Raw genomic sequence first — 26,905 nt, 5'->3', positions numbered from 1 at the left:
TGCAGGGCCCCTCCAGTGCCCCCGAGCCTTTGGCAGTGCAGGGGCCTCCCCCGCACCTCTCTCCCGCACTCCACCGCCCCCGCTTCCCCGACTCCTGTGGGCTGCCACCGTCGGGGCGATGTCACCCGCCCTTGCACGGTAGCTGTTGATTCTGAGGTTTATTCATACTGACTGTAGGAGTCAATTTTCTTGGGTTTTTCAGGTACAATTACAGCAAAGTTTTTGCTTCCATCTTTTAAGTTTTTTACTTCTTGTTACTTTTTTCTAATTCCAGTTGAACAATACTGTAATGGTAAATAGCCTTTTCTTATTTTTATTTATTTATTTATTTTTGACATGGGGTTTTACTCTGTCGCCTGGGCTGGAGCCCAGTGGCACAATCTGAGCTCACATCAACCTCCACCTCCCAGGCTCAAGCGATCCTTCCACCTCAGCCTACCAAAGAGCTGGGACTACAGGCACACGCCACAAAGCCTGGCCAAATTTTTTTGGTTTTTTAGTGGAGACAGTATTTTGCCATGTTGGCCAGGCTGGTCTCAAACTCCTGACTTCAGGTGATCCACCTGCCACAGCCTCCCAAAGTGCTGGGATTACAGGCATGAGCCTGTCTTGTCTTATTCTTGATATTAATGAGAATGTTTCCAGGCATTTACAAAGCAGCACAATTTGGGAGATATGTTTTCATTGGCTAAAGAGATATTCATCTATTTCTATTTCACTAAGGGTTAGAAAAATCAAGAATGGATGTCAAATATTATCAAAAACATTTTCCGTACAAACAAGATTATCATGTAATGTCAAAATTGCATTTGTAAATTGTATTTATACAATTTTGCATGGTTTGCATTTATGTAATTTTGTATCAATTGTATTTATATGGTGAGTTTTCTTAAGATGAATTTCCTGGTGTTGCATCCCTGCTAAGTTCCTGATTCCTGTGTCAGTGGTATAACTTTTTTTTTTTTTTAGAAGGAGTCTTGCTCTGTCGCCCAGGGTCTTGGCTCACTGCAGCTGCCACCTCCCAGGTTCAAGCGATTCTCCTGCCTCAGCCTCCTGAGTACCAGAAATTACAGGCATGTGCCACCATGCCCCACTAATTTTTGTATTTTTGGTAGAGGAGGCGTTTCACCATGTTGGCCAGGCTAATCTCGAACTCCTGACCTCAGGTGATCCACCCACCTTGGCCTCCCAAAGTGCTGGGATTACACGTGTGAGCCACTACACCCAGCCAGTGATGTAGTATTTTTAATATGATGCCAGACCTATGCATCAATAGACTTTTGGATTGATATCTGTAAGCAAGATTGGCAGCTGTTTCTGTTTGCAGCATTTTGGTCAGATCTGGCACCTTTTCTTCCTCCTCTCTTCTTTGGAACTATTTAAATGTAAAGCCCAAACCCTTAATCACTATGTAAGACTGACTGCATCCCCAGTGTGCATGTAAACATTTAGTAAATTCTATGTGCTTTACAAACGTTAACTGTCAGATGCAGCAGTATCCCAAATGTCCTGGTACAAGCGACCGTGAGAGGAGAGTATTAAGATTAAAGGAGGTGAGAGCTGCCTTGATTGCCCCACAGCTGCAGGTACCATTTCCATCTCTTGCCCCCTTTTTTAATCCACCATGAAAAACCAGATTTCCGTTCCCAAGAGATTCTTATGAATGGAAATCAGGGCTCCCTTCATACATTTTAGATGAGAGTGGGAAGGGGCCTTGGAAGCCCCAATCAGCCTCCTCCATTCTAGGAAGACAGAGACAGGGCCCCAGAGGTGACGGAACAGCCTGAAGGTGTACTGCGTGGCTGTGACAGATTTCAAACCCTGGCATGCCACTCTGGCCTTATGTTCTTTCTGTGATTCTTAGCTGCCTCTCTTGCAGCAACAGAAGTAAAAACTTCTCAGCGTCCCCAGCAATGGACCCCAGTGCCCCAGTCAGATTTCCCAGACTCATCTCACTGAGGGATGGTGCACTGTCTGAACAGGCCCCGGGCCACAGCATGGGGCATAGTAGAAGGAAGGAGGGTGATTTACCCTTGTATCTCACGCAGGCTGGCCCAGTTTTGTCTTGTCCTTCACAGAGGGGCTTTGGCTGCATCCAATCCCGTGAACGATTTCTTCTGAACTCTGTCTGCAGAGACATGAATCATTACCTGGAAATGCTCTGGAAGTGCTTGTAATGTGTGACAGAAAGTGGCCTAGAAAAAGCTCCCAGGAGGCCGAGGCAGACGGACCACTTGAGCCCAGGAGTTCAAGACCAGCCTGGGCAACACAGAGAGATCCCCGTATCTACAAAAAATGCACACAAAATTAGCTGGGCATGGTGGCACACAACTATAGTCCCAGCTACTGGGAGACTGAGGTGGGAAGATCACCTGAACCCAGGGAGGTTGAGGCTGTTACCACAGCCTTACCAGCCATGATCACGCCGCTGCACTCCAGCCTGGGCAACAGAGTGAGTCTCCATTTCAAAATAAAATAAAAGGCTCCCAAGGTCAAAGATACGTTAAGCAACCCATTGCTCTGCTCCTGTTGGAATTCCTATTCTCAATTTTGCTGCAAATACCAAGGCCTTTGCTCCAGGAAAAATGAAGGCTGGGTCAGGTGTGTTCTCAGCCTCCTGGCTTAATTGGTTTGTTCTCCTGTAGAGGTGAGGAGAGGACCTGGGTGGCAGGGATTCTGACTGATTCCACATTACCTGGCAAAGCAGCTGTTGAGGGGAAATGTTTAATCCTCACTCTAGTGGGGATCTTCCTTGTCAGCTTCACCCACTCCCTGCATGTTTTGTGGAAATGGCAAACACCACTTTGTTGAGCAATACAAACACTGGCTTCCTATAGCTGCATCTCTGAGAATGGGCTTGAGATAACCCAGCTACCACAATTTCATTTTTGAATTTCAAATACAAATTATATCAGAGCCAAGAGTCCCCTGTGGGAATTTTGGTCCATTTTCAAAGTGGAAAAATAGAAGTCTGCAAGATGACATAACTTGCCTGAGGCCACACAGTCAAATACTTGCCAGCTGGGGATGCAAGGCCAGCATGGAACCCATGTGCCCCCATTCCATTAAGGCTCGCTCTTGGGCAAGCATTTCATATATAAAATTTGGGATTCAGAAGCTCCTCTCCATTTTTAAACTGAAATGGAAGGCCCTGAGTTCTTAAAGGCCTCTCTGTTTATCAGCGTCATTGGACATAATTCTGATCTATGAAAGCAAAACCACAACGAATGGCCCTTTGCATGATGTTCTATGAAGTACCCCAGAGAAAACAAAGCATCAGGTGGAAGCTAGATGTTTTTCAAAAGCACATCTATGTCTAACTTTTCCCTCTTCCCTGTCCTGCTTCTCTCATCCATATATATTCAAGTTTCTCCTGACTGCATTGACTTGATCAATCCCTCATATACATGCCTGTTTTAGGCTCTGTAACTAGGAAACCTGCCCTAAAACTACTCCTCGCTGCTCTCCCTGAATCCACAGTTGACTGCTCCAACCTGTCCTCCACATCACAAATGTGATCATTCTTTACACAGGCTTAGACCCTGGAAATAATTCCCATTGCTATTGGGATAAACAGGAAGCATCACTATGGCCTCCAAGGTCTTTGGCAGAGGTCTGGCTGCTGACCTCCCACTGCTCAGCCCTCAGTCACACTGGCTTGCTTTCTCCCTCTCTTATTCCCAGCTTTCTTCTGCCTCAGCGCCTTTGCACATCTGGTTCTCCTGCTTGGTCTATTTTTCTCTGCCATCATCTCATACCACTGATCCCTGCTCACTCTTCAGCTCTTAGCTCAATCCCTGCCCATGCAGGAATGTACCCAGTGGGCCTTGGGTTAGAAATCCCTCCCTGGCTCACATTAGTTCCTGCCACATCCTCCCATAGCAGTTTGTACCTCTCTCTTAGCATTTCATTGTATTGCTTGTTTTAATGATCTTTGCATTAGACTATAAGCTCCATGAAGGCAAGGACTGTATTATTATTAATCTTCTTTTTTATTAGTTTAACATGCTGACAGATTGTTATTAATAAGTAAATTTATTTTCTTTTTTTGTGCTCCTGTAATATTCCAAGCATGTACTAGTTGTTGGCAATACACACCGTGGGAAATTGATACTGTCCCGGCCCTCTGGGAGTATATAGTGTAGCGGAGAATATAGAAGTAAGTTAAATATACTTCATTTATACTTCATTGTCACAACAGTAACGAGTGCTATGAAAGAAAATTGTGAGGTATTATTATTATTGCTATTTCTTTTTTGAGACAGAGTCGCTCTGTTGACCAGGCTTGAGTGCAGTGGTGCTGTCACAGCTCACTGCAGCCTCAACCTCCTAGGCTCAGGTACTCCTCCCGCCTCAGCCTCCTGAGTAGCTGGGACTACAGGCATGCTCCACCGTGCCCAGATAACCTTTTTTGTATTTTTTGTAGAGATGGAGTTTTACCATGTTGCCCAAGGTGGTCTCGAACTCCTGGGCTCAAGCAATCTGCCCACCACAGCCTCCTGAAGTGCTAGGATTATAGACATGTGCCACTGCATGTGGCCAGTATTACTCTTTTTAAAAAACAGTGATTTTCATTGCCTGTATCAGAAGATAATTTGTAGGGTATTATCTGACTCATCATTTTATTCCCTTTACCAAGCAAGTCTGATATACAATGAATGCTCAATAAAAATTTTGAAGGATTAAATAAACGACCTGGCTATGTCTTTTGTCTCTTTGCCAGATAAACATCTAGTCTTCTGAGAGTCCATCAAAATGAATAGGACATTTTAATGTACCTCCTCAGTAAGAAGAATGATTTTAAATGCCTTAACTGACTGCAAGAAAATCTGTGAGAAGTAACTGCAAAATCATGGCAACACTCCTGCCTTAGACAGAGTTTCTAAAGGAACCAGCTCTCTCAGAGCTTAAGAAGGTTAAACAGGTTATTATGAATTAAACGTTTGCTATAATTTGCATATTTATGATATAGCCGAGTGGTAGTTTTCTTTCATTTATACATATTTGGGGAAACTTTATATAAACAATGTTAATTTTACAGAGCTCAAAGTATAATTTTCAGATTCTGGCTTGTGATATGTTTGTACACATTGACGTATTTTTCTTCTGTCCAGCTGATGTTTAATGCTCAACTGTATTCTAAGGACCGGTGACTGTGCTACAGTTGTTGTTCAATACATTTAACAACACCCATGATTAAAATATAGCGTATTTGCTTTAGAATCCTTTATCCAGAGCCAATTTCAAACAACAAAATTGTTTTTATGTGAAAACATAATCAGCTTTTTATAACGTATTGATCCATGGCATGCTATCTGGGAAGGCATTGTGGCTAAAGTGGCTAAGGCCAGGCACAGTGGCTCACGCCTATAATCCCAGCACTCTGAGAGTCTGGGGTAAAAGGATCACTTGTGTCTGGGCGCGGTGGCTCATGCCTGTAATCCCAGCACTTTGGGAGGCCGAGGCGGGCAGATCACTAGGTCAAGAGATCGAGACCATCCTGGCCAACATGGTGAAACCCCATCTCTACTAAAAATACAAAAATTAGCTGGGCGTGGTGGCGCACAACTGTAGTCCCAGCTACTCAGGAGGCTGAGGCAGGAGAATCGCTTGAACCCAGGAGGTGGAGGTTGCAGTGAGCCGAGATTGTGCCATTGCAATCCAGCCTGGTGACAGAGCAAGACTCCATCTCAAAAAAAAAGGATCACTTGCAGCCAGGAATTTGAGACCAGCCGGGGCAACACAGTCAGACTCCGTCTCTACAAAAAAATTGGATGTAATTGTTCATGCCTGCAGTCCCAGCTTCTTGGGAGTCTGAGGTGGGAGGATCACTTGAGCCCAGGAGTTCCAGGCTAAAGTGAGCTATGATTATACCACCTCATTCTAACCTGGGTGCCAAAGCAAGAACTTAACTCTTAAAAAAAAAGGAAAAAAAATGGCTGACTATATAACTGCTGTATAAGTGTGAATGATCTATAGAGAAAATGCATGTGTTTTACCCACTCCCAGATAAACATATGTTCAGAAACATGTGTGTGTGTAAAAAATATATCACTTAGCTCATCTGAAATATATATTGAAAACATTAGGCAGGCACAGTGACTCATGCCTGTAATCCTAGCACTTTGGGAAGCCAAGGTAAGCAGATCACCTGAAGTCAGGTGTTCAAGACCAGCCTGGCACAAAGTGAAACCTCATCTCTACTAAAAATACAAAAATTAGCTGGGTGTGGTGGTGGGTGCCTGTAATCCCAGTTACTTGGGAGGCTGAGGCAAGAGGATGAACTGAACCCAGGAGGTAGAGGTTGCAGTGAGCCAAGATTGTGCCACTGCACTCCAGCCTGGGTGACAGAGCAAGATCTTTTTGAAAGAAAAGAAGAAAGGAAGCAAGGAAGGAAGGAGGGAGGGAGGAAGGAAGGAAGGAAGGAAGAGAGGGAGGAAGGGGAAGGGAGGATGGAGGGAGGAAAGGGAGGGAGGGAGGATGGGAAGGGAGGGAGGGAAGGAAGGGAGAGAAAAGAAAGAAGAAGAAAAAGAAAGAGAGAGAAAGAAAGAAAAAGAAAGAAAGAGAAGGAAGGAAAGAAAGAGAAAGCAAGCAAGCCCACCCGGGCATGGTGGCTCATGCCTGTAATCCCAGTACTTTGGGAGGCCAAGGCATGTGAATCACCCGAGATCAGAGGTTTGAGATCAGCCTGGCCAACAAAGTGAAATCTCATCTCTACTAAAAATACAAAAATTAGCCAGGCATCGTGGCGGGTGCCTGTAATCCCAGCTACTCAGGAGGCTGAAGCAGGAGAATCACTTGAACCCAGGAGGCAGAGGTTGCAGTGAGCTGAGTTCATACCCCTGCATTTCAGCCTGGGCAACAGAGCAAGACTCCGTCACAGACACACACACACACACACACACACACACACGCACGTTTACTTCACTTTTCTTTTTATTTTTTAAAACAGCTCCTTGTGGAGCAGGGCTAATTCATAAGAAGTATGCACAGAGTTGGCCTTAAAATTTTCGTGTAACAAACTCATCAGGGAGAGGAATGTCTCATTCTCATACTGGAAACACTCCTTGAAGAGGGTGGAGCAGGTAAGTTGCAGGGAGCAGAGGCAAGGATATATGTGGAGTCAAAGAGCTGAGCCGATGTGAGAAAACAGCAGCCCCCACATTCAGAACTGAATCATCTTACTTCAGGATTTCAAGATCTGGGCTTCCCTCCTGTCAGATTTATATAGAGTTCATTTTCCTCTAAACTTCTCCAACCTAGGATGGAATCATAAATATAGTAGTAGTATTATATTACAGCACAGGATACCAATTGCTGTATAGTATTATACTATACTACTACTAACATATTATTATTTGGATGCTATAATAGTAATCATAGCAACAAGTAATATTATGGAGCATTTATGAATGTTGGATACTATGTAAATGTTTTGCATACTGTATTATTTCATCTTCATTCTGAGGTTTGGTTTTTAGCCCCTTATTTTTAGATGAGGAGAATGCATCTTAGAAAAGTTAATTTGTCAGGCTAGGCACGGTGGCTCACGCTTGTAATCCCAGCACTTTGGGAGCCTGCAGCGGGTGGATCACCTGAGGTTTGGAGCTTGAGACCAGCCTGACCAACACGGAGAAATCCCATCTCTACTAAAGATACAAAATTAGCTGGGCGTGGTGGCGCATGCCTGTAATCCCAGCTACTCAGGAGACTGAGGCAGGAGAATTGCTTGGGAGGCAGAGGTGAGCCGAGATCATGCCATTGCACCCCAGCCTGGGCAACAGAGTGAGACTCCGTCTCAAAAAAAAGAAAAGAAAAGAGGGTTCATTGACTCACAGTTCCACATGGCAGGGGAGGCCTCAGGAAACTTACAATCATGGTGGAAGGTGAATGGGAAGCAAGGCACATCTTACATAGTGGCAGAAGAGAGAGCAAAAGAGGAAGTGCCACACTTTTAAACCATCGGATGTCATGAGAACTTACTATCAAGAGAACAGCAAGGGGGAAATTAGCCCCCATGATTCAATCACCTCCCACCAGGCCCCTCCCCTCACATGTGTTACAATTTGACATAAGATTTGGGTAGGGACACAGAACCAAACCATATCAGGTGGGATATTCAGATATGTGAGAGGGGGATAGGGGAAAATAGCCATTCGTGCCTTGCTCTGGCTCAGTGAATCTGTGTTTTTACATAAGAAATGTAGACAACAGGGCAGAGGACACAATCAGATAAGCATTTGTCTCAGGTAGGCACGGGGATGACTTGGAGCTCTGTCCTGCGTCTCCCATCTGTGAAGATAAGGTATCAATTTCCATTGCCATTGTGAACTTAAACAGAAACACTTTAGGGTAAAGACCTTGGGACCCATCAGGAATGTTCTTGTGGGCAAAGTGTGAGGGAGGTATGTAGCTTTTCATCTTTTTAGCCATCTTAGAACCAAAATGGAAGGCAGTTCCAAGCTTGACTTTTCCCTTTGGCTTAGTGAATTTGGAGTCCCAAGATTTATTTTCCTTTCACACCATGTATACTAATTTTAAAAATCTGTGAACAATCTGAATTCTAATGATTGGGTAACAGTTTGCATAATCATAATAAACCAATGCTAGGAAAACTTAAGCAACTATGAAAATAATAATTATGAAAACTATGTAGAAATGTCAGAAATGTTAACAACATTTTAGAAGAAATCAGTATGCAAAAATTACTGGGCTGGGCATGGTGGCTCACACCTGTAATTGCAGCAATTCGTGAGGCTGAGGTGGACAGATTGCTGGAGTTCAAGACCAGTTTAGGCAACATACTGAGACCCTGTCTCTAATTTAAAAAGAAAGAAAGAAAAGAAAAAATTTCTATATACTATAAATACAATTGTGTAAAATATGTGTGTATATGTACAATATCTGGGAGACAGTACATAAAAATAAAAATAAATGTGTTAGTGCATTGCAGCATATGCTTAGGGGTATAGGCTCTAGAACTAAGCAGACTGAATTCAAATCTTATCTCCAACACTTTCTTCTTTGAGCAAATTACTTAATTTTTTTTTTTTTTGAGACAGGGTCTCAGTCTGTCACTCAAGCTGGAGTGTGGTGTGACCTCGGCTCACTGCAGCCTCAACCTTCCAAGCTCAGGTGATTCTCCCGAGTAGCTGAGACTACAGACACACACCACCATGTCCAGCTATTTATTTATTTATTTATTTGTATTTTTTATTAGAGACAGGGTCTCACCATGTTGACCAACCTGGTCTTGAACTCCTGGACTCAAGCCATCTGCCCAAGTCAGCCCCGCAAAAGTGCTGGGTTTACAGGCGTGAGCCACTGAGCCTGGCCTATTTAACTTTGATTGTCTCAATAACTTCATCTGAAGAATGAAAACAAAAAATAGTTTCTTCCTCATGGGACCGTTGTGTTGACTAAATATGATCATGCATGCAAAATCCTCAGTAGAGAATCTGACACAAAAAAGGTACTCATAAATGTTAGCTGTCATATGAAAATTGTTATTTTCTCAAAATCCTGAGATCAAATGATCCCAAATTCCAAAGTACTGGGATTATAGGCATGAGCCACCACTCCTGGCCTGAAAATTATTAGATGCAATTGCAAAAAAATTTTCTCTTCGATTTTTTTTTTTTTTTTTTTAGAGATGGGGGCTCACTATCTCCGCCAAGCTGGTCTCAAACTCCTGGCCTCATGTGATCCTCCCACTTCAGCCTGCCAAAGTGCTGGTTATTACACATGTGAGCCACTGTGCCTAGCCCTACTCCTTCTTAAAAGTGATATAGTCTCACTCTGCCGCCCAGGCCAGAGTGCAGTGGTGTGACCCTAGCTTACTGCTGCCTTCAGCTCCTGGGCTCCAGCCATCCTCCCACCTTAGCCTCCCAAATATCTGGGATACTGGTGCGTGGCACCACAGCCAACTAACTTTTTAAATGTTTTGTGGAGAATTTATACCTGGTACTCTGTCACCCAGGCTGGCCTTGAACTCCTAGAGTCAAGCAATCCTCCCATCTCAGCCTCTCAAAGTTCTGAAATTACAGGAGTGAGCCACTCTGCTTGGCCTAAATATTTAAAACAGAGGAAACTCAATCCAGGGAGCTGGCATAAAGGAGAAGGAAACACTGAGAGGCCACATCAGGGACAGTAAGCCCATCTGGTCATTATTAGCAGCAGGAAGTGGCTACCACCTCCCAGTGGAAGGCACAAAAGGAGGAGTTGGCAACCTTGGAGCTCAGAGGCTGGGTTACCTGACAAGAGCTGGAACCAAAGCAGGCCTGTCCTGAAGGAGCTGGCGCTGCAGGGGCCATGCAGCCTTGGGGAGATGCCAGCCCTCTCCTCCCCTCCCCACTCTCTTGCCATTGCCTCCCTTTGCTGATCCGACCAGAAGCAGCTGTTAAAGGAGTATGGGAAGTCCAGCCCGCAGCACCCTAAAACTGTTAGATAAATAGGCCCCATGAGAGACGGGAGAGAAATAGTTTTCAGGTCAAGCACAGAGAAAAATGGATCATCTCTGAGCAGAAGGCATTACACTAGAAGTCAAATTCTTGGGCAGGTGAGATGCTACAGGATCTAGGGTACAGGTAGAGATTCTCCCTGTCAGGAGAAGGTACACTTTTTCAGTTGTAACTAGAGGTAAGAAGGAAAATATGGGTGTAGAGGCAGATAGACCTATAGATAAAATGTTGAAGAGGAGAAGAGGAGAGTTTCCTTCTGATTCCTCTATTTTTTTTTTTTGAGACAGAGTCTTGCTCTGTTGCCCAGGTTGGAGTGCAGTGGCACAATCTTGGCTCACTGCAATCTTTGCCTCCCAGGTTCAAGAGATTCTTCTGCCTCAGCCTCCAAGTAGCTGGGATTACAGGTGCCTGCCACTATGCCCAGCTAATTTTTGCATTTTTAGTAGAGACAGGGTTTTACCATGTTGGCCAGGCTGGTCTCGAACTCAAGACATTAGGTGATGCATCCTCCTCGGCCTTCCAAAGTGCTGGGATCACAGATGTGAGCCACCACACCTGGCCAATTTTTTTTTAATGACTTATGATTCGATGGCTCTGAGAGTTGAAGTGCATAATGGGGCTTAGCAGAACAAATAAGGCACCTCTGCGTGGAAAAGTGAGCCCGCAGAGGAACTAACTGGCCCGACCAAGACACTGGTTGAGGTTTGCAGGTATAAATGTCAAGGGAAGCTCGTCTAATTCTTGGGAGAATTTCTGTAGAAGTGCTCGTTTTCTGAGCACTAACACAGAAAGGACAGGTGTTTGAATTCTTCTAGGGTTGGAGTATACGCCAGGCAAATATGATGGAGGGAGAGGGGGACAGTGTATTTTCCAGGGATTGACTATAATAATGAGCTATGTGAAGGGTGCTTTGTTTTTTGTTTATTTTTGTTTTGAGGCATTGTCCTGCTCTGTCGCCCAGACTGCAGTGCAGTGGTGCAATCAAGGCTTACTGCGGCCTCAATGTCCCAGGATCCCGGGATCAGAGTGGTTGGGACTACAGGCACTTGCCACCACGTCCAGCTAATTTTGTTTATTTTATTTTTTTGAGACGGAGTTTCACTCATGTTACCCAGGCTGGAGTGCAATGGCGCGATCTCGGCTCACCGCAACCTCCGCCTCCTGGGTTCAGGCAATTCTCCTGCCTCAACCTCCCGAGTAGCTGGGATTACAGGCACGCACCACCATGCCCAGCTAATGTTTTGTATTTTTAGTAGAGATGGGGTTTCACCATGTTGACCAGGATGGTCTCGATCTCTTGACCTCGTGATCCACCCGCCTCGGCCTCCCAAAGTGCTGGGATTACAGGCTTGAGCCACTACGCCCAGCCTAATTTTGTTTATTTATTTATTTTTATAGAGACAAGGGCTCATTATTTTGCCCAGGTGGTCTCAAACCCGCAGACTCAAGCTTTTCCCCCACCTTGGCCTCTCAAAGTGCTGGGTGCCACCGCACCCAGCCCATAGGGCAAGTAGGAGAGACTAGGCGAGAAGGTTCCACCTGCGAGGAGAGAAACTTCTTCTGTTTCCTTAGGTTAGTGTCCCCCACCAAGGGCTTCACATATGCTTGCCAGCTCTCACTTGGCCGTTAGCAATTCATGAAACATTTCTAGTTTAATCACCTTATACTGTGCTAGGGTGCTATTTGTTCCAGGCCGGCGATGTTCTAGTCCCGTGTCGCCTATCTTTCCCAGCTTTTAGGTTACACCTTTCCCTGAATGCTCAGCTCTGATGAATTCAAGAAAAGTTAATTTACTGTTGAGGTTTTAATTTATTTTTGTATGGGTAGAGCAGTGCTCTTCTAGCTTTTTACTTCTCCAAGCTAAAACTAGAAGTCCTCAAATTATATTTATTGTAATACTCATAAATATGAAAGATTTTCTGCCTGAGCTGGGCACCGTGGCTCATGCCTATAATCCCATCACTCTGTGAGGCTAAGGTGGGAGGACAGCCTGAGGCCGGGAGTTTGAGACCAGCCTGAGCAACATAGTGAGACACCATCTCACAAATAAAAATAAAAAATTAGCCAGGTGTGGTGGCGCATGCTTATAGTCCCAGCTACTCAGGGGGCTGAGGTGGGAGCATGGCTCAAGGCCAGAAGGTCAGGCAGGACCACAGTGAACTGATTGCACCACCACAACAGGGGGCAACAGCACAAGACTCCATCCCAAAAGACAAAAGAAAACAAAGTTTCCTGCTCATGGAAAAAATATTTTATCCAAATGTAATATTAGTTTCGATGAGAAGGTCATTCAGCCATTCATTGTGCCAGGAAGCAGAAGTTCCCATTCATTCTTCATTCCACTGCAGCCCAGCTCTGCCCTTGCTCTTCCACTGACACTGCACCTGCTCAGGATGTGAACACCGCCTGCTTGGCCAAATCCACACCTATGGTCCACTGACCCAGTTGACAACTCTTCTTCTTTGGCTTCTAAGTCTCCCCATCTCCCGGTGTCCTTCCCACCACTGGGGCTGGTCTTTCCAAGGCTGGTCAGAGGGCCCCTTCATCTGCCTGGCAGCAGTATCTCCTGTCCCTCCTGCTCTCCTGTGGTGTGGACATCACCTCCCCTTCAAGAAGGGAGGCCTTACTCCTGTTGCTGTGAATTTGAGTTGGCTGTTGGGAGTTGTTTGCAATGAATAGACCGTGGCCATACATTCTGAGCTTTGGTCAGCAGAAGCTTGGCAGCCTCTGCCTCGCTCTCTAATCTCCCCCAGGAGGCTCCCCGCTGGGTTCCAGTCACCAAGCCATGAGGTGGGCAGGCTATGAAGATGCTTGGGTTGATGCTCCCAGCTGACCTCAGCTTTTGGGCCATCCCTGCCCAGAAGCCAGCCTCATAAGTGAAGAAGCCTCAGTGGGATTCCAGCCCTCGGCCATTGAATCCACACAGCTGTTCAGGGTGGAAAAAACTGGATGTCTGCCAAGGCCCCAGGCCTATAAATCAGGGAAAAGCTATTTGCATTGTACCCAGTTCAGATTCCTGACCCGAAGAACTTATGAGCGTGAAAAATGCTGGTTGCTTTACATCATCGAGTTTAAGGAGGTTCATCACGTAACAAGAGGTATCTGGAAGGTTCTCCCGTGTCTCCTCACTCTTTATTGAGAAACTTGTGAATATATATGTATACATTTAAAATATATTTAGTTAGCTTGGCGCAGTGGCTCATGCCTGCAATCCCAGCACCTTGGGAGGCCAAGGCAGGCAGATCACTTGAGTCCTGGGGTTTGAGACCAGCCTGGGCAATATGGTGAAACCCCATCTCTACTAAAAATACAAAAATTTGCAGGGAGTGGCGCTTGTAGTACCGCTGCTCGAGAGTCAGGTGGGAGGTCACCCGAGCCCTGATGGTGCCACTACACTCCAGCCATGGAGACCTTGTCTCAAAAATAAAATAAAATTTATTTATTTAATATATATTTGTATATCACATATTTATATTTAGTTATTAATATAAAATTATAGATTATAAATTATAATTTATGCTATATTATAACATATTATATATTTATGTAAATATATATATATATATTTTTAAGTATATTTACTTCTCTCTCCCATACCTGCATCCCTGTAATTCTGGTGCTTTTCAAGGAAGCAATGCCCTCCACACACCATTGTCTTTGTGCGTGTGTAGATGGGTTGCATAATTGCAAAGTGGGTTGTTCCTATTTATGTAAACCAGATTCTCCCATAGGTCTCTACAATTTGTCAATAGACATTACTAGATTCCATTCCAAAAATGCTATAGTATCTGTGCTCCCTCAGGTAAGGCATGAGTGCTGTTTATCCATGCCTCTAAGAACACTTAAGTTATTTTAAACTTTGCATTTCAGTGAATGAACAATAGCATCTAATATTGGTATGTGGCTAAAATGAATAAAATAAAGTAAGAGTTTGATCTGTTGCCATCTGTCAATGAGATAAAAATGTAAAGATGGCGGTGGCTTACGCCTGTAATCCCAGCACTTTGAGAGGCCGAGGCAGGTGGATTACAAGGTCAGAAGGTCAAGACCATCCTGGTCAACATGGTGAAACCCCATCTCTACTAAAAATACAAAAATTAGCTGGGCGTGGTGGTGCGTGCCTGTAGTCCCAGCTATTTGGGAGGCTGAGGTGGGAGATTCACTTGAACCTGGGAGGCACAGGTTGCAGTGAGCTGTGATGGCACCACTGCACTCCAGCTTGGGCAACAAGAGCAAAACTCCGTCTCAAAAAAAAACAACACAACAGTCCAGGTGTGGTGGCTCACACCTGTAATTCCAGCACTTTGGGAGGCTGAGGCAGGTGGATCACCTGAGGTCAGGAGTTCAAGACCAGCCTGGCCAACATGGCGAAACCCCATCTCTACTAAAAATACAAAAATTAGCTGGGCGTAGTGGTGGGTGCCTGTAATCCCAGCTACTAGGGAGGCTGAGGCAGGAGAATTGCTTGAACCTGGGAGTTAGAGGTTGTAGTGAGCTGAGATTGTGCCACTGCACTCCATCCTGAGTGACAGAGCCAGACTCCATCTCAAAAAACAAAACAAAACAACAACAACAAAAGAAATGAGGCAAAATATCAAGTCAGTTACCAGGAAAGTTTCAATGACTTGATTAGTTAGACATATATTCCAGGAATATGCAGCACTATATTATAGCTGTTTAAAGATGTCAGAAAGCAGGCTGGGCTTGGTGGTTCACACCTGTAATCCCAGCACTTTGGGAGGCCAAGGCAGCAGGACTGCTTGAGCTCTGGAGTTTAAGAGCAGCCTGGGCAATACAGTAAGACCTCATTTCTACAAAAATTACCAAAATTATCCAGGTGTGGTGGCACATGCCTTTAGTCCCAGCTACTTGGGAGGCCGAGGTGAGAGGACTGCTTGAGCCCACAACTGCAAAACCAGCCTGGTCAATATAGCAAGACTCTGTGTCTTGAATGAATGAATGAATGAATGAATGAATAAATAAATATCTCAGAAAGCTATTTAGTATTTTAGCAGTTATTCCACTTAGTAAGGTACTATTTATTGAATTGTTTTCCCCAAAAAATGTTGGCACCCTAACCCCCAGTATCTGTGAATGCGAACTTATTTGGAAATAGGCTCTTTACAGAGGTCAGGTTGAAATGAGGTCACAGGTGGGCCTTAAGCCAATATGACTGTCCTTATTAAAAGGGGACATTTGGACACAGAGGCAGACATGTACACAGGGAGAATATCACATGAACATGAAAGCAGAGTTCAGGGTGATGCACCTACAAGCCAAGGAACTCCGAAAATGGCCAGAAAGCCACCAGGAGCTACGGCAGAGGCACAGAACAGATTCTCCCTGACAGTTCTCAGAAGGAACCAATCCTGCCAACACCTTGATCTCAGATTTCCAGCCTCCCAAACTGTGAGTTCTAAGCCACCAAATTATTGGTACTTGATTATGGCAGCCCTAAGGAACTAATAGAGAAGGAAAACTAAAATATCAATGAATGGCTCTTTTCTGTTATTGTTATTTATTATTATTTTTTTTGAGATCGAGTCTCGCTCTGTCAACCAGGCTGGAGTGCAGTGGCATGATCTCAGCTCACTGCGACCTCCGCCTCCCAGGTTCCATCGATTCTCCTGCCTCAGCCTCCCAAAGTGCTGGGATTACAGGCGTGAGTCACCACACCCAGCCCTTCTCTGTTATTTTCTAAAATAGAAAGGTTAGTGAAAGGAAGAACTGAATTATCTGTTCCCATTACCGGCTAGTAAGGAGTGGTAACAAGAATTTTATGGGAAGTTTGGAAACCAATTTTTTGAGTTACCAAAACTGCAAGCTTTAGACCAACAATTTTCTCCTGCTTCAGCTCAATCCAGCCCAGTGGCCTCCATCTCCAGTTTTAAAATTAACGTAAAAGGTCATGCATACCCAATATAATCAACTTGTTTTTCAGAAAGGGAGGTTGTAGAAGGGGAACTTGGTTGCTTCTACTTTTTAAATTTCTTTTCCTTTTTTCATAAACTCAGTGGTAAGAATTGGTTGCTTCTTTAATTAAGCAATTGTACCTTAATCTTATGTGAGAGAGATAAAAACTTGCTTCTCTTACAGGACTTAATACACAGCATTGTATTTAATGATTTGTAAATATGCTGTGAAAGAATTTCTACTTTTCTAGGACTTATAATTTTATAATTTTAAGTGGTTTGGAGGAGACTTTCAGAGTGTTCTACATTTTTTATTGTGGTTATTTGATACCTATAAAGGAATATATGCCACACATCTAAATTTTGAAGCATAAGAACAAAAGGAATTATTTGTGAGCCTATTTTCCAGCTGAAGAACTAAAATGTGACCGACCACTGTTGCTCCCTGTGCATGACGTCCTGGTTTGCCCTCCCTCCTCTCCATCTCCCTTGCGCTCAGGCTGCCATTGAAAGCACAGCCATTTCTAGATCTAGTCAGTGTCTCCTGTCGTGGCCACGGTGCTACTACATCCTGTGTGCCATGGGAAACTATACCCCAAGCATGACTGCAGCTCCCTCAACCCTGAGGCCTTGGGGCAACAACTCTTTTTTCAAAAGGTTCTCAGATTGTTTTTATCTCAATTATATTCACAGCATTAGCTTGCAGGATACCTGGGGTCTGTTTCTGTCTAATTAAATAAACAAATATATATATATATATATATATACACACACATATATATACACACACACGCATATATATACACACACGCATATAGTTTGTGGGAGCTTCTAAACCCTTGGAATTTCCTGAGTGTATTTTAAAAGCGCCTTTGGTAGGCAGGTGGGGTACAGTGGCTCACACCTGTAATCCCAGCACTTTGGGAGGCTGAGGCAGGCGGATCACTTGAGCCCAGGGGTTTGAGACCAGTCTGGCCAACATGGTGAAACCCTGTCTCTGCTAAAAATACAAAAATTAGCTGGGCATGGCAGCAGGTGCCTGTAATCCCAGCTACCTGGGAGGCTGAGGTAGGAGAATGGCTTGAACCTGGGAGGTGGAGGTTGCAGTGACTGAGACTCCATCTCAAAAAAAAAAAAAAAAAAGTGTCTTTGGAACATGGTGGATCCCTGGGATCATACCTGAGTATGTGCCAATGAAATGATTCAGGTGGGTTCCAGGATAGTTTTAAGATGGGGGCCAACCATGCCAGAAAGACCAGCCATATGTTTAGAGGGTTGAGGCTTTGGGCCAAGTGATATCAGCCTGAACTCTCAACCTCCATGGAGTAGAGGAGGCTGGAGATTGAGTTCACGAGTTCAGTGACATGGCCAATGATTCCATCAATCATGTCCATGTAATGAGACTCTAGTAAAAACTCTGGGCACTGATGCTCTGATCAAGCTTCCTGGTAGCTGAACATGCTGGTGTGCCAGGAGGGTAACATATTCTATTTCCTAGGTGGAGGATACAGATGCTCTGCATTTGAGAGCCTCCCAGACCTCACCTTATGGGATTCTTTATTTGTATCCTTTATAGAATAAAACTGCAATTTTAAGTATAGCACCTTCCTGCGTCCTGTGAGTTGTTCTAGCAAATTATCATACCTGAAAGGGTCATGGGAAACCCTAAATTTTTTTAGTTGATCAGAAATGTGGGTGACCTAAGGACCCCTGAACTTGCAGCTGGCATCTGGGGTGAGGGCAGTCTTGTTGGGGACTGTGTCCTTATCTATGGAGTCTATGCTAACTCTGGGTAGTTAGTGTCAGAATTTCATTGCAGTATGGTAACATTTAGTCCGTTGTTTAGTGTAGAACAGACGCTGTCGAATTAGTTGATCAAAATTTCTTGCTAAATATTCAGGTGCCAAAGGAAATTAACATGTCTTTTGATTTAAAACATACCATATCTTTTCTGGGCATCATCAATCATTGGAATATGTCCTCTGCCAAGGAATTTAACATCCCGATTAATAAGAGCTTCCTTCACTGCTTTATATTCATGGAAGACCATGGTGGGCCAGGATTCAAAGTACAGGGTGTAAATAGAGCCGTACTCTTTGGCCAACTGGAAGGAGATACAAATACCTGTGTAAACGCTATTGTGAAATCTATTGAAGGTTTGGGGAGAGATTAAGTAATACTTTTACATGTGGCTTAGCCTTTGCTCCATAAGTTCCATCTTAGGAATTCAACCTGAGGTACTGACATAAATTCATTCTTTTCTTCATTTATATATGCAATCACTCAGCAAATATTTACTAAGCATCTATGCTGTGTCAGACACTGTGCACAGCCCAGGATTCCTCATGGAACTTAAAGTCGGGTGAAAGTGACAGGAAATAAACAGTCAAACAAACTACATTTGTAATACAAATTGAGCATAATTCTGTAAATTGATAAAGAGTTGAATGACAAAGGGAGAACTTAATAAAATAGAGAGGTAAGAGAAGGCATTTATGAGGAGGTAGTATTTAAGTTAAAACTAAAGATGAGGAGGAAGCAGCCAGGAAAAGGGCTTGGGGGAAAGCTCACCAGGCAGGTGTAAACTCTTCCAAGGATGACATCCATATATTGGCCGGGCGCAGAGGCTCACTCCTGTAAACCCAGTACTTTGGGAGGCCAGGGTGAGAGGACAGCTTGAGCCCAGGAATTCAAGACCAGCCTGGCAACATGGTGAGATCTCATCTCTAAAAAAACAAATAAAAAAACCAAAAACGAACATATATTTATGGTAGTGTTGTTCAAGGAGGCAAATGTTGTACTAAAGCATGCAACAACTAGGGGTTGGTTTTCAAACTTATTTTACATTCATGGAACTAAATTCAAAACAGCCACTTGAAATTAGTTACAGGAGGTTATATAATGTTATGGAAACATGCACTCCAGCCTGGGTGACAGAGTGAGTCTCTGTCTCAAAAATAAAAATAAAAATGCGCAAAAGATCTGAAGAGACACTTTACCAAAAAAAGATATATAGATGGTACTACAGCTTGAATGTCCCCTCCAAAACTCATGCTGAAATTTCAGTGTCATGGTAACAGTGTTGACAGGCTTGGTGATTAGGTCAAGGGCATGAGGGCACTGCCTTTCTGAAGGGATTAGTGTGTTACTGTGGGCATGGGTTAGTTATCATAGGACTGTGCTCCTGATAAAAGGGTGAAGTTCAGTCCTCTCTTGCTGTGTCTCTCGTGTGTCCTTACTGACTGTGTGTTATGATACAGCAAGAGGCCCTCACCAGATGTGGCCCCTCAATCTTGGATTTCCCAGCCTCCAGAGCCATGAGCCAAAAAAACCCTTCATTTCTTTCTAAATTACCCAGTCTGTGGTATTCTGTGATTGCAGCAGAAAACAGAACAAGACAGATGGCAAATGAGCATATGAAAATATGCTCCATATCATATATCATTAGGAAATTGCAAATTAAAGCAGCAATGAGATACCACTACACATCTATTAGAATGGCCAAAATCCAAAACATGGGCAACTCCAAATGCTGATGAGGATGTGGGGTAACAGAAACTTTCGTTCATTGCTGGTAGGAATACAAAAATGAAACTGCCATTTTAGAATACAATTTGGCAGTTTCTTTTTTTGTTTGTTTTTTTGAGACATTCCCGCTCTGTCACCAGGTTGAAGAGCAGTGATTGCGATCTCCAATCGGCAACCTCTGCCTCCTGGGTTCAAGCGAGTCTTGTGCCTCAGCCTCCCGAGTAGCTGGGATTACAGGCACGTGCCACCACATCCAGCCAATTTTTTGTATTTTTAGAAAAGATGGGGTTTTACCATGCTGGCCAGGATGGTCTCGATCTCCTGACCTCGTGATGTGCCCCTGCCTCAGCCTCCCAAAGTGCTGGGATTACAGGCATGAGTCACTGTGCCTGGCCTTTTTTTTTTTTGAGATGGAGTTTCACTCTTGTTGATCAGGCTGGAGTGCAATGGTGTGATCTCGGCTCACCACAAACTCCACCTCCCGGGTTGAAGCGATTCTCCTGCCTCAGCCTCTGGAGTAGCTGGGATTACAGGCGTGCGCCACCACGCCCTGCTAATTTTGTATTTTTAGGAGAAACGGGGTTTCTCCATGTTGGTCAGGCTGGTCTCAAACTCCTGACCTCAGATGATCCGCCTGCCTTGGCCTCCCAAAGTGTTAGGATTGCAGGTGTGAGCCACCGTGCCTGGCTTTTTCTTTTTTTGAGACAGGGTCTTGCTTTGTTGCCTGGGTTGGAGTGCAGTGGCTTGATCATAGCTCGCTGCAGCTTCTAACTCCTGGGCACAAGTAATCCTTCTGCCTCAGCCTCCCAAGTAGCTGGGAACACAGGCATGTGCCACCACACCTGGCTAATGTTTAAATTTTTTTTGTAGTGATGGGGTTTTACTATATTGTCCAGGCTTTTCTTGAACCTACAGCCTCATGCAATCCTCCCACCTTGGCCTCCCAAAGTGTTGGGATTACAGGTATAAACACCCATACTCTGGCCCAGAGTATGCTTACAAAAGCAAGCAAAAAAAAAAAAAAATGCTTACAAAAGTAAGCATACTGTCACCATATGATCTGCAATCACACTACCTGGTATTTACCCAAGAGAGTTGAAAACTGATGCCTGCACAAAAACCTGCACATGGGTGTTTGTAGCAGCTTTATTTACAATTGCCAAAATTTGGAAGCAACTAAGATGTTCTTTAGTAAGTACATGAATAGCTAAACTATGGTATATCCAGATAATGGAATGTTACTCAGCGCTAAAAAGAAGTGCGCCATCAAATCAAGAAAAGACATGGAGGAAACTCAAATGCATATTATTAGGTGAAGGAAACCAATCTGACAGGGTAATATATGGTATAATTCCAACTATATGACATTTTGGAAAAGGCCAAACTGTGGAGACAGCAAAAAAGATCGGTGTTTGCCAGGGCTTAGGGGGAGGGAGGGAAAATTGGGGAGCACATAGGGGATTTTCAGGGCAGGAAACTATTCTGTTTGATACTATAATGGTGGGTACCCGTCATCACACACTTGTCCAAACCCACAGAATGTACATCATCATAAGTGAACCTAATGTAAAGTATCGTCTCTGGATGGTAACACATCAATGAATGTTCATCAGTTGTAACAAATGGATCCTCTGCTATGAGATCTCAGTAATGGGGGACACTGTACATGTCTAGAGGCAGGAGGTATATAAGGACTCTCTGTATTTTCCATTCAGTTTGGCTGTGAAACTAAAATTGTTCTAAAAAGTAAAATCTATTTTTTAAAAAATTACCTCTGTTCTCCTTCTCTGCATTATTTTTCTCTACAGCATTCATAATACTACGATGCATATATATATACATATTACAGGTTGACTATCCCTAATCCAAAAATCTGACATCCAAAAAGCTTCAAAATCCAAAACTTTGAGTGCCAACATGACACCCCAAGTGGAAATTTCCACATTTGACCTCATGTGATGGGTTGCAGTCAAAATGCAATCAAAACTTTGTTTTATGCACAAAATTATTAAAAACAGTGAATAAAATTTACCTTCAGGCCCATATAAGATGCATATGAAACACAGAGGAATTTCTGTTTAGACCTGGGGCCCATCACCAAGATATCTCAGTATGTATATGTAAATATTCCAAAACCATGGCTGGGCTCAGTGGCTCACAAATGTAAACCCAGCACTTTGGGAGGCCGAAGCAGGTGGCTCACCTGAGGTCAGGAGTTCAAGACAAGTCTGGGCAACATGATGAAACCCCATCTCTACTAAAAATACAAAAATTAGCTGGATGTGGTGGTGCACACCTGTAATCCCAGCTACTTGGGAAGCTGAGACAGGACAATCTCTTCAACCCGGGAAGCAGAGGTTTCAGTGAACCAAGATCATGTTACTGCACTTCAGCCTGGGTGACAGTGAGACTGTCACACACACACACACACACACACACACAGAGTGTATATGTGTGTGTGTATATATATATATATATATATATATATATTTTTTTTTTTTTTTCACCCAAAATCTGAAAAAATCTGAAATCTGGAACCTTTCTGTTCCGAAACATTTTGATAGAAAATACTCAACATGTGTTGACTTGTTTTGGTTTTGTCTGACTCTCCTTAATAGAATTGTTTAAGTTATACAAGGGCAGGGTTTTTTCCCCCCTCTTTTATTCATGGCAATGCTCCCAGATTCTAAAAGACACCCTGTCAAAAAGTATGGCTCATGGAATGTTTACCTAAGAAATTAGTGCTCTGGTTCATATCCAGGTGCCCCATCCAAAAAATCAAAAATTAAAAAAGAGAAATTAGTGCTAAGATTTATGATCAGATAAATGTCCTGTACTTCTTCTGCTGTCCTAGAGAATATGTTTTTGCAATGAATTTATGGACATAATATCTGTCTCTCAAACAGCATTTCCAAAGGTTATGAATATCAGCCAGGGTAGTCAACCTGGGCTGCATTAGAGCTGAGAGTTGGGGAGAGGAGTGGAGATCACTCGCTAGAAAGAGGATCACAGAGCCCCCCCCCCCCACCATGGATCACTTAATGTAAAATAATAGTAACAATATCCAAGGACATTTATTACTTTTTTTTTTTTTGAGACAGAGTCTCGCTCTGTCGCCTTGGTTGGACTGCAGTGGTGCGATCTCAGCTCACTGCAACCTCTACCTCCCAGGTTCAAGCAATTCTCCTGCCTCAGCCTCCCGAGTAGCTGGGACTACAGGTATGTGCCACCACACCTGGCTAATTTTTGTATTTTTAGCAGAGACTGGGTTTTGCCATGTTGGCCAGGCTGGTCTCAAACTCCTGACCTCAGGTGATCCAATTTATTACATTTTTACATTCCATGGTTGCTTTTTGGTGTTATATGCTGGAAGAACTGGAAGCCTTCCAGTTAAAATATGTTTTGACCCCGGGATTTTCTCATTCACTAGAATTCAACCAATATCCCAAGTTAAGTCAACACCCTCACTACCTGCTCTGCAGTGCTCCAGTCCTAAAAGGAAGTAGGTATCTGTCTTGTACGACAGTAATAAAGAGCGAAAAGTGCCTCTACGATGTGCAGAGCTAAGACAGGCTGAGGTAGGACTGCTGGCCTACAGTGATCTGAGACACAGAGCCCAGCCTAGAGATGACCAGCCTTGGAATCAAAGCCCCTTTTCCTGGAGAGAGATGCAGGGGCATCCTTGGGGTTTCGTTGTAGCATATTCCCAATAATGGGAAGGGGAGTCGGTCTGGGAGGAGCCTTCCCGTGTGACTTTTCTTCCACACCAAAAAGAAAATCAGGCAAGTGACACACATCACAAAAAGCCGAGGAGTGAGTTCCAGCAACTCCGTTTCACCCCTAGGTGTTAGCAACCATCTGGGTCGCTTGTCAGAAAGCAAAAGCTTATAGAGGAGTAGCTGGAACCAGCCTGTCCCTGCTGGGCAAAGGCTGCCCCGGGTTCTTGGGCTTGGGAAAAAAATGGAAAGAGGGTCTGAGTTTGTTGACTTTGCTGAAGCTTGAGATTAAGAAGGGTTCATCTCTTTCCTACCTCTTATTCAGAAAATCTGCAACTTTTCTCTTTCAATTTCTAAGCATCCTTTATATGTACTTTTTCGTTTCAGCATTGATGATTCATTACATATAAAACTTCATTTTATTTTTCATAGCTTCCTGAAACTGTTCAAGTAATTAACTTTACAAATTAAAAAACACAGGTCATATATCCTGAGATCGGATTCGGAAAAACACAGCTATCAAGGTTGTCCTCCTCAAATATTTTTCTCATCAGTTAAGAGTCTACTGTGTCCTTGACAGTGAATTGAGTTATTTTGAAAAAAAAAAAAAAAAAAAAAGCCCACGTGTCCAACAGATGAATAAATAAAATGTGGTTATACGTACAATGGAATATTATTCAGCCTTAAGGAGGGATGACATTCTAATACATGCTACCCATGGACAAACCTTGAAAACACTATGCTAAGTGAAATACACCAGACAAAAAAGGACAAATATTATATAATTCTGCTTATCTGAGACATCTTCAACAGGCAAATTCACAGAGACAGAAAGCAGAATTACTAAAGTAGGTTTCTAGGGGCTGGGGGAAGAGGAAGGCATATGGAACCATTGTGTAACAGACACAGAGTTTCTGTTTGGGATGTTGAAAAAATTCTGAAAATTGATAATAGTGATGGCATTTATTGCCACTACTTGTACAATTTCAACACGGTTGAAATGGTAAATATTTTGTTGTTTATATTTTGCCACAACAAAGACAAAGGAAACATTTGCTAACTTGGTAGTTGAAAATGTTATCTCATTTTTATTTACATTTAAAATAATGTTCTTATTGATATATTCTTTGATTTTTAATAACAGCTAATTCTTGGCCAGGCGTGGTGGCTCACACCTATAATCCCAGCACTTTGGGAGGCCGAGGCGGGTGGATCATGAGGTCAAGAAATCGAGACCATCCTGGTCAACAAGGTGAAACCCCATCTCTACTAAAAATACAAAAATTAGCTGGGCATGGTGGCACGCGCCTGTAGTCCCCGCTACTGGGGAGGCTGAGGCAGGAGAACTGCTTGAACCCAGGAGGCGGAGGTTGCGGTGAGCCGAGATCGTGCCATTGCACTCCAACCTGGGTAACAGGAACGAAACCCTGTCTCAAAAAACAAACAAACAAACAAACAAACAAACAACAACAACAAAAAAAAAACAGCTAATTCTCCAAGATCCTGAGGTAAAACTTACTATCAGCGTCTCATAGTCTATACATTATTTTATGGGGAATGAAACTGTTACTAAAATCCACTGTGGCTTTCCTATTACTTATTGTAGCAAACATTGAAAATCTCTGTAGCACTGAAATTATTTGTTAAATGGTTTCAACTCTGATATTTTTCTCTTATGTCAGAGCCATCTCTCTGGATTTCCCATAGCAGACTATTTACTTCTATTACCCAGACTTGCTGATTAGCCTGCAGGCAGGTATCCATTAGCATAAGGACCAGCAGGATTTTTATGTAAAGAGCTTTAGGACCCTTGAGGATGGCGCCAGGGCTGAGTATGGGCTTGTGCTTGGAGAAAAACCAAGGTAGAGAGAATCAATGGGGGCAACTCACACATATTTTGTCTTTCTTTCAGTACCTTCTGTGAAAGCTTCTAGTGTTTTTGCTGTTTCTGTGAGTGGACACTTTCAAATATTTCAGGGAAGTAAATTATTGATTTTGAAATACTGTGGAAAGTTAGAACTTTAATGTTGATTTGGATGTGGAAAGCAGGTGAATAAATGGAGGGAACTGGTAAACACGTTGGGTAAAGGTACTTATACAAGGACCGAATCACACCCGTCTCCTTGCTTAAAACTCTTGAAAGGTGTTTTGTTTTTTTTTTCTTTTTCCTATATCTTCTTTTCTTTTATTGAAAAACACTTTAGAAAATGTCAGTTAATAAAAAGTAACAATGAACAGGGATATACTAGTGGAAAACACAATATAAAACTAAAAATGCCATTAGCTTTTTTAACTGATTAAGAGCACAAAATTTAACAGGCAAAAGGTCTGTTTTAAACAAATTTTCTAAAGCGATGTATTTTCCCCCACAGCTATGTACAACACTCACAAAAACAATGTGTGAGGGAAACCTGTGTTACACAAGAAGTTATATCCTGAATTCTTCAGGGAAACTGATGTTGAAATAGGAATTAAAACGAGTCACAACAGGTTAATCATATTTTTAAACTGAGTCCTCAAATGCTTCATGGCACAAAGCTATACCGTATAAAGTACTGCTAGGTACAAAGGAAAAAATCTGTACCGCTTCTAGCAAAAGTGCTTTCCAGAAAACCAAATCAAAACAATGTAATCAGCCAACCAAGGAGGCTACAGCTGAACATCAGGGCTACACCTTCCCATATCTTGCTAGAAGATCCTATTTGTCCAGAATAGACTAAAATTTCAGGACAAAACAGGGACATTTTAAACATTTCTTACTTTACCCATTTAAAATTTTCTGTATTTTCAGCATGATCCAGCAGAAAGAGGGCTGCTGTGAGAACTGGCTATTTTCTTCCCGTGGTGAGACTGTCACGGAGCCTGGATATTTCAGGCTCCTATGCATCCCTGACCAGTGTCCCGCCATGGTCAAAAAACTTAGCAATGAGCTTGGTGAACTCAGCTTCCCGCAGCTGCCTTCTCCTCCCACGGATGAAGGTCAGCTTCAGGATCTATTTGTCACTGACCATTTTAAGACTGGAGGGCAGCTCCCAAATATCAGGATCCACTCCTGCAGGATCCTTGCCATCGGCCACAAGAAAGACGCTCTTCTTTTGTGAGGCATAAATGGTCATGGCCGGGTGCTGTGGCTCACGCCTGTAATCCCAACACTTTGGGAGGCGGAGGTGGGCAGATCACTTGAAGCCAGGAGTTCAAGACCAGCCTGGCCAACATGGCAAAACCCTGTCTCTACTAAAAACACAAAAATTAGGCCGGACGCGGTGGCTCAAGCCTGTAATCCCAGCAC

At 43.4% G+C, this 26,905-nt stretch overlaps 1 protein-coding gene across 1 annotated transcript; it reads right to left on the bottom strand.

Annotated features, from left to right (window-relative positions):
* Positions 1 to 6,973: 6,973 nt before the first annotated feature.
* LOC119471730 (cytochrome P450 2C44-like) lies at positions 6,974 to 19,033 on the bottom strand. The gene is made up of 3 exons (XM_037739569.1): positions 18,944 to 19,033; positions 18,314 to 18,476; positions 6,974 to 7,259 (listed from the first exon to the last, which is right to left on the bottom strand). The coding sequence occupies exons 1-3, from the start codon at positions 18,977 to 18,979 to the stop codon at positions 7,195 to 7,197; spliced, it is 264 nt and encodes an 87-aa protein (XP_037595497.1). The 5' UTR covers positions 18,980 to 19,033; the 3' UTR covers positions 6,974 to 7,194.
* Positions 19,034 to 26,905: the final 7,872 nt, after the last annotated feature.

Source organism: Cebus imitator, unplaced genomic scaffold, assembly GCF_001604975.1.
Source record: "Cebus imitator isolate Cc_AM_T3 unplaced genomic scaffold, Cebus_imitator-1.0 Scaffold71, whole genome shotgun sequence".
Classification (NCBI taxonomy): Eukaryota; Metazoa; Chordata; class Mammalia; order Primates; family Cebidae; genus Cebus; species Cebus imitator.
This window is presented reverse-complemented; position numbering and strand designations above follow the sequence as displayed.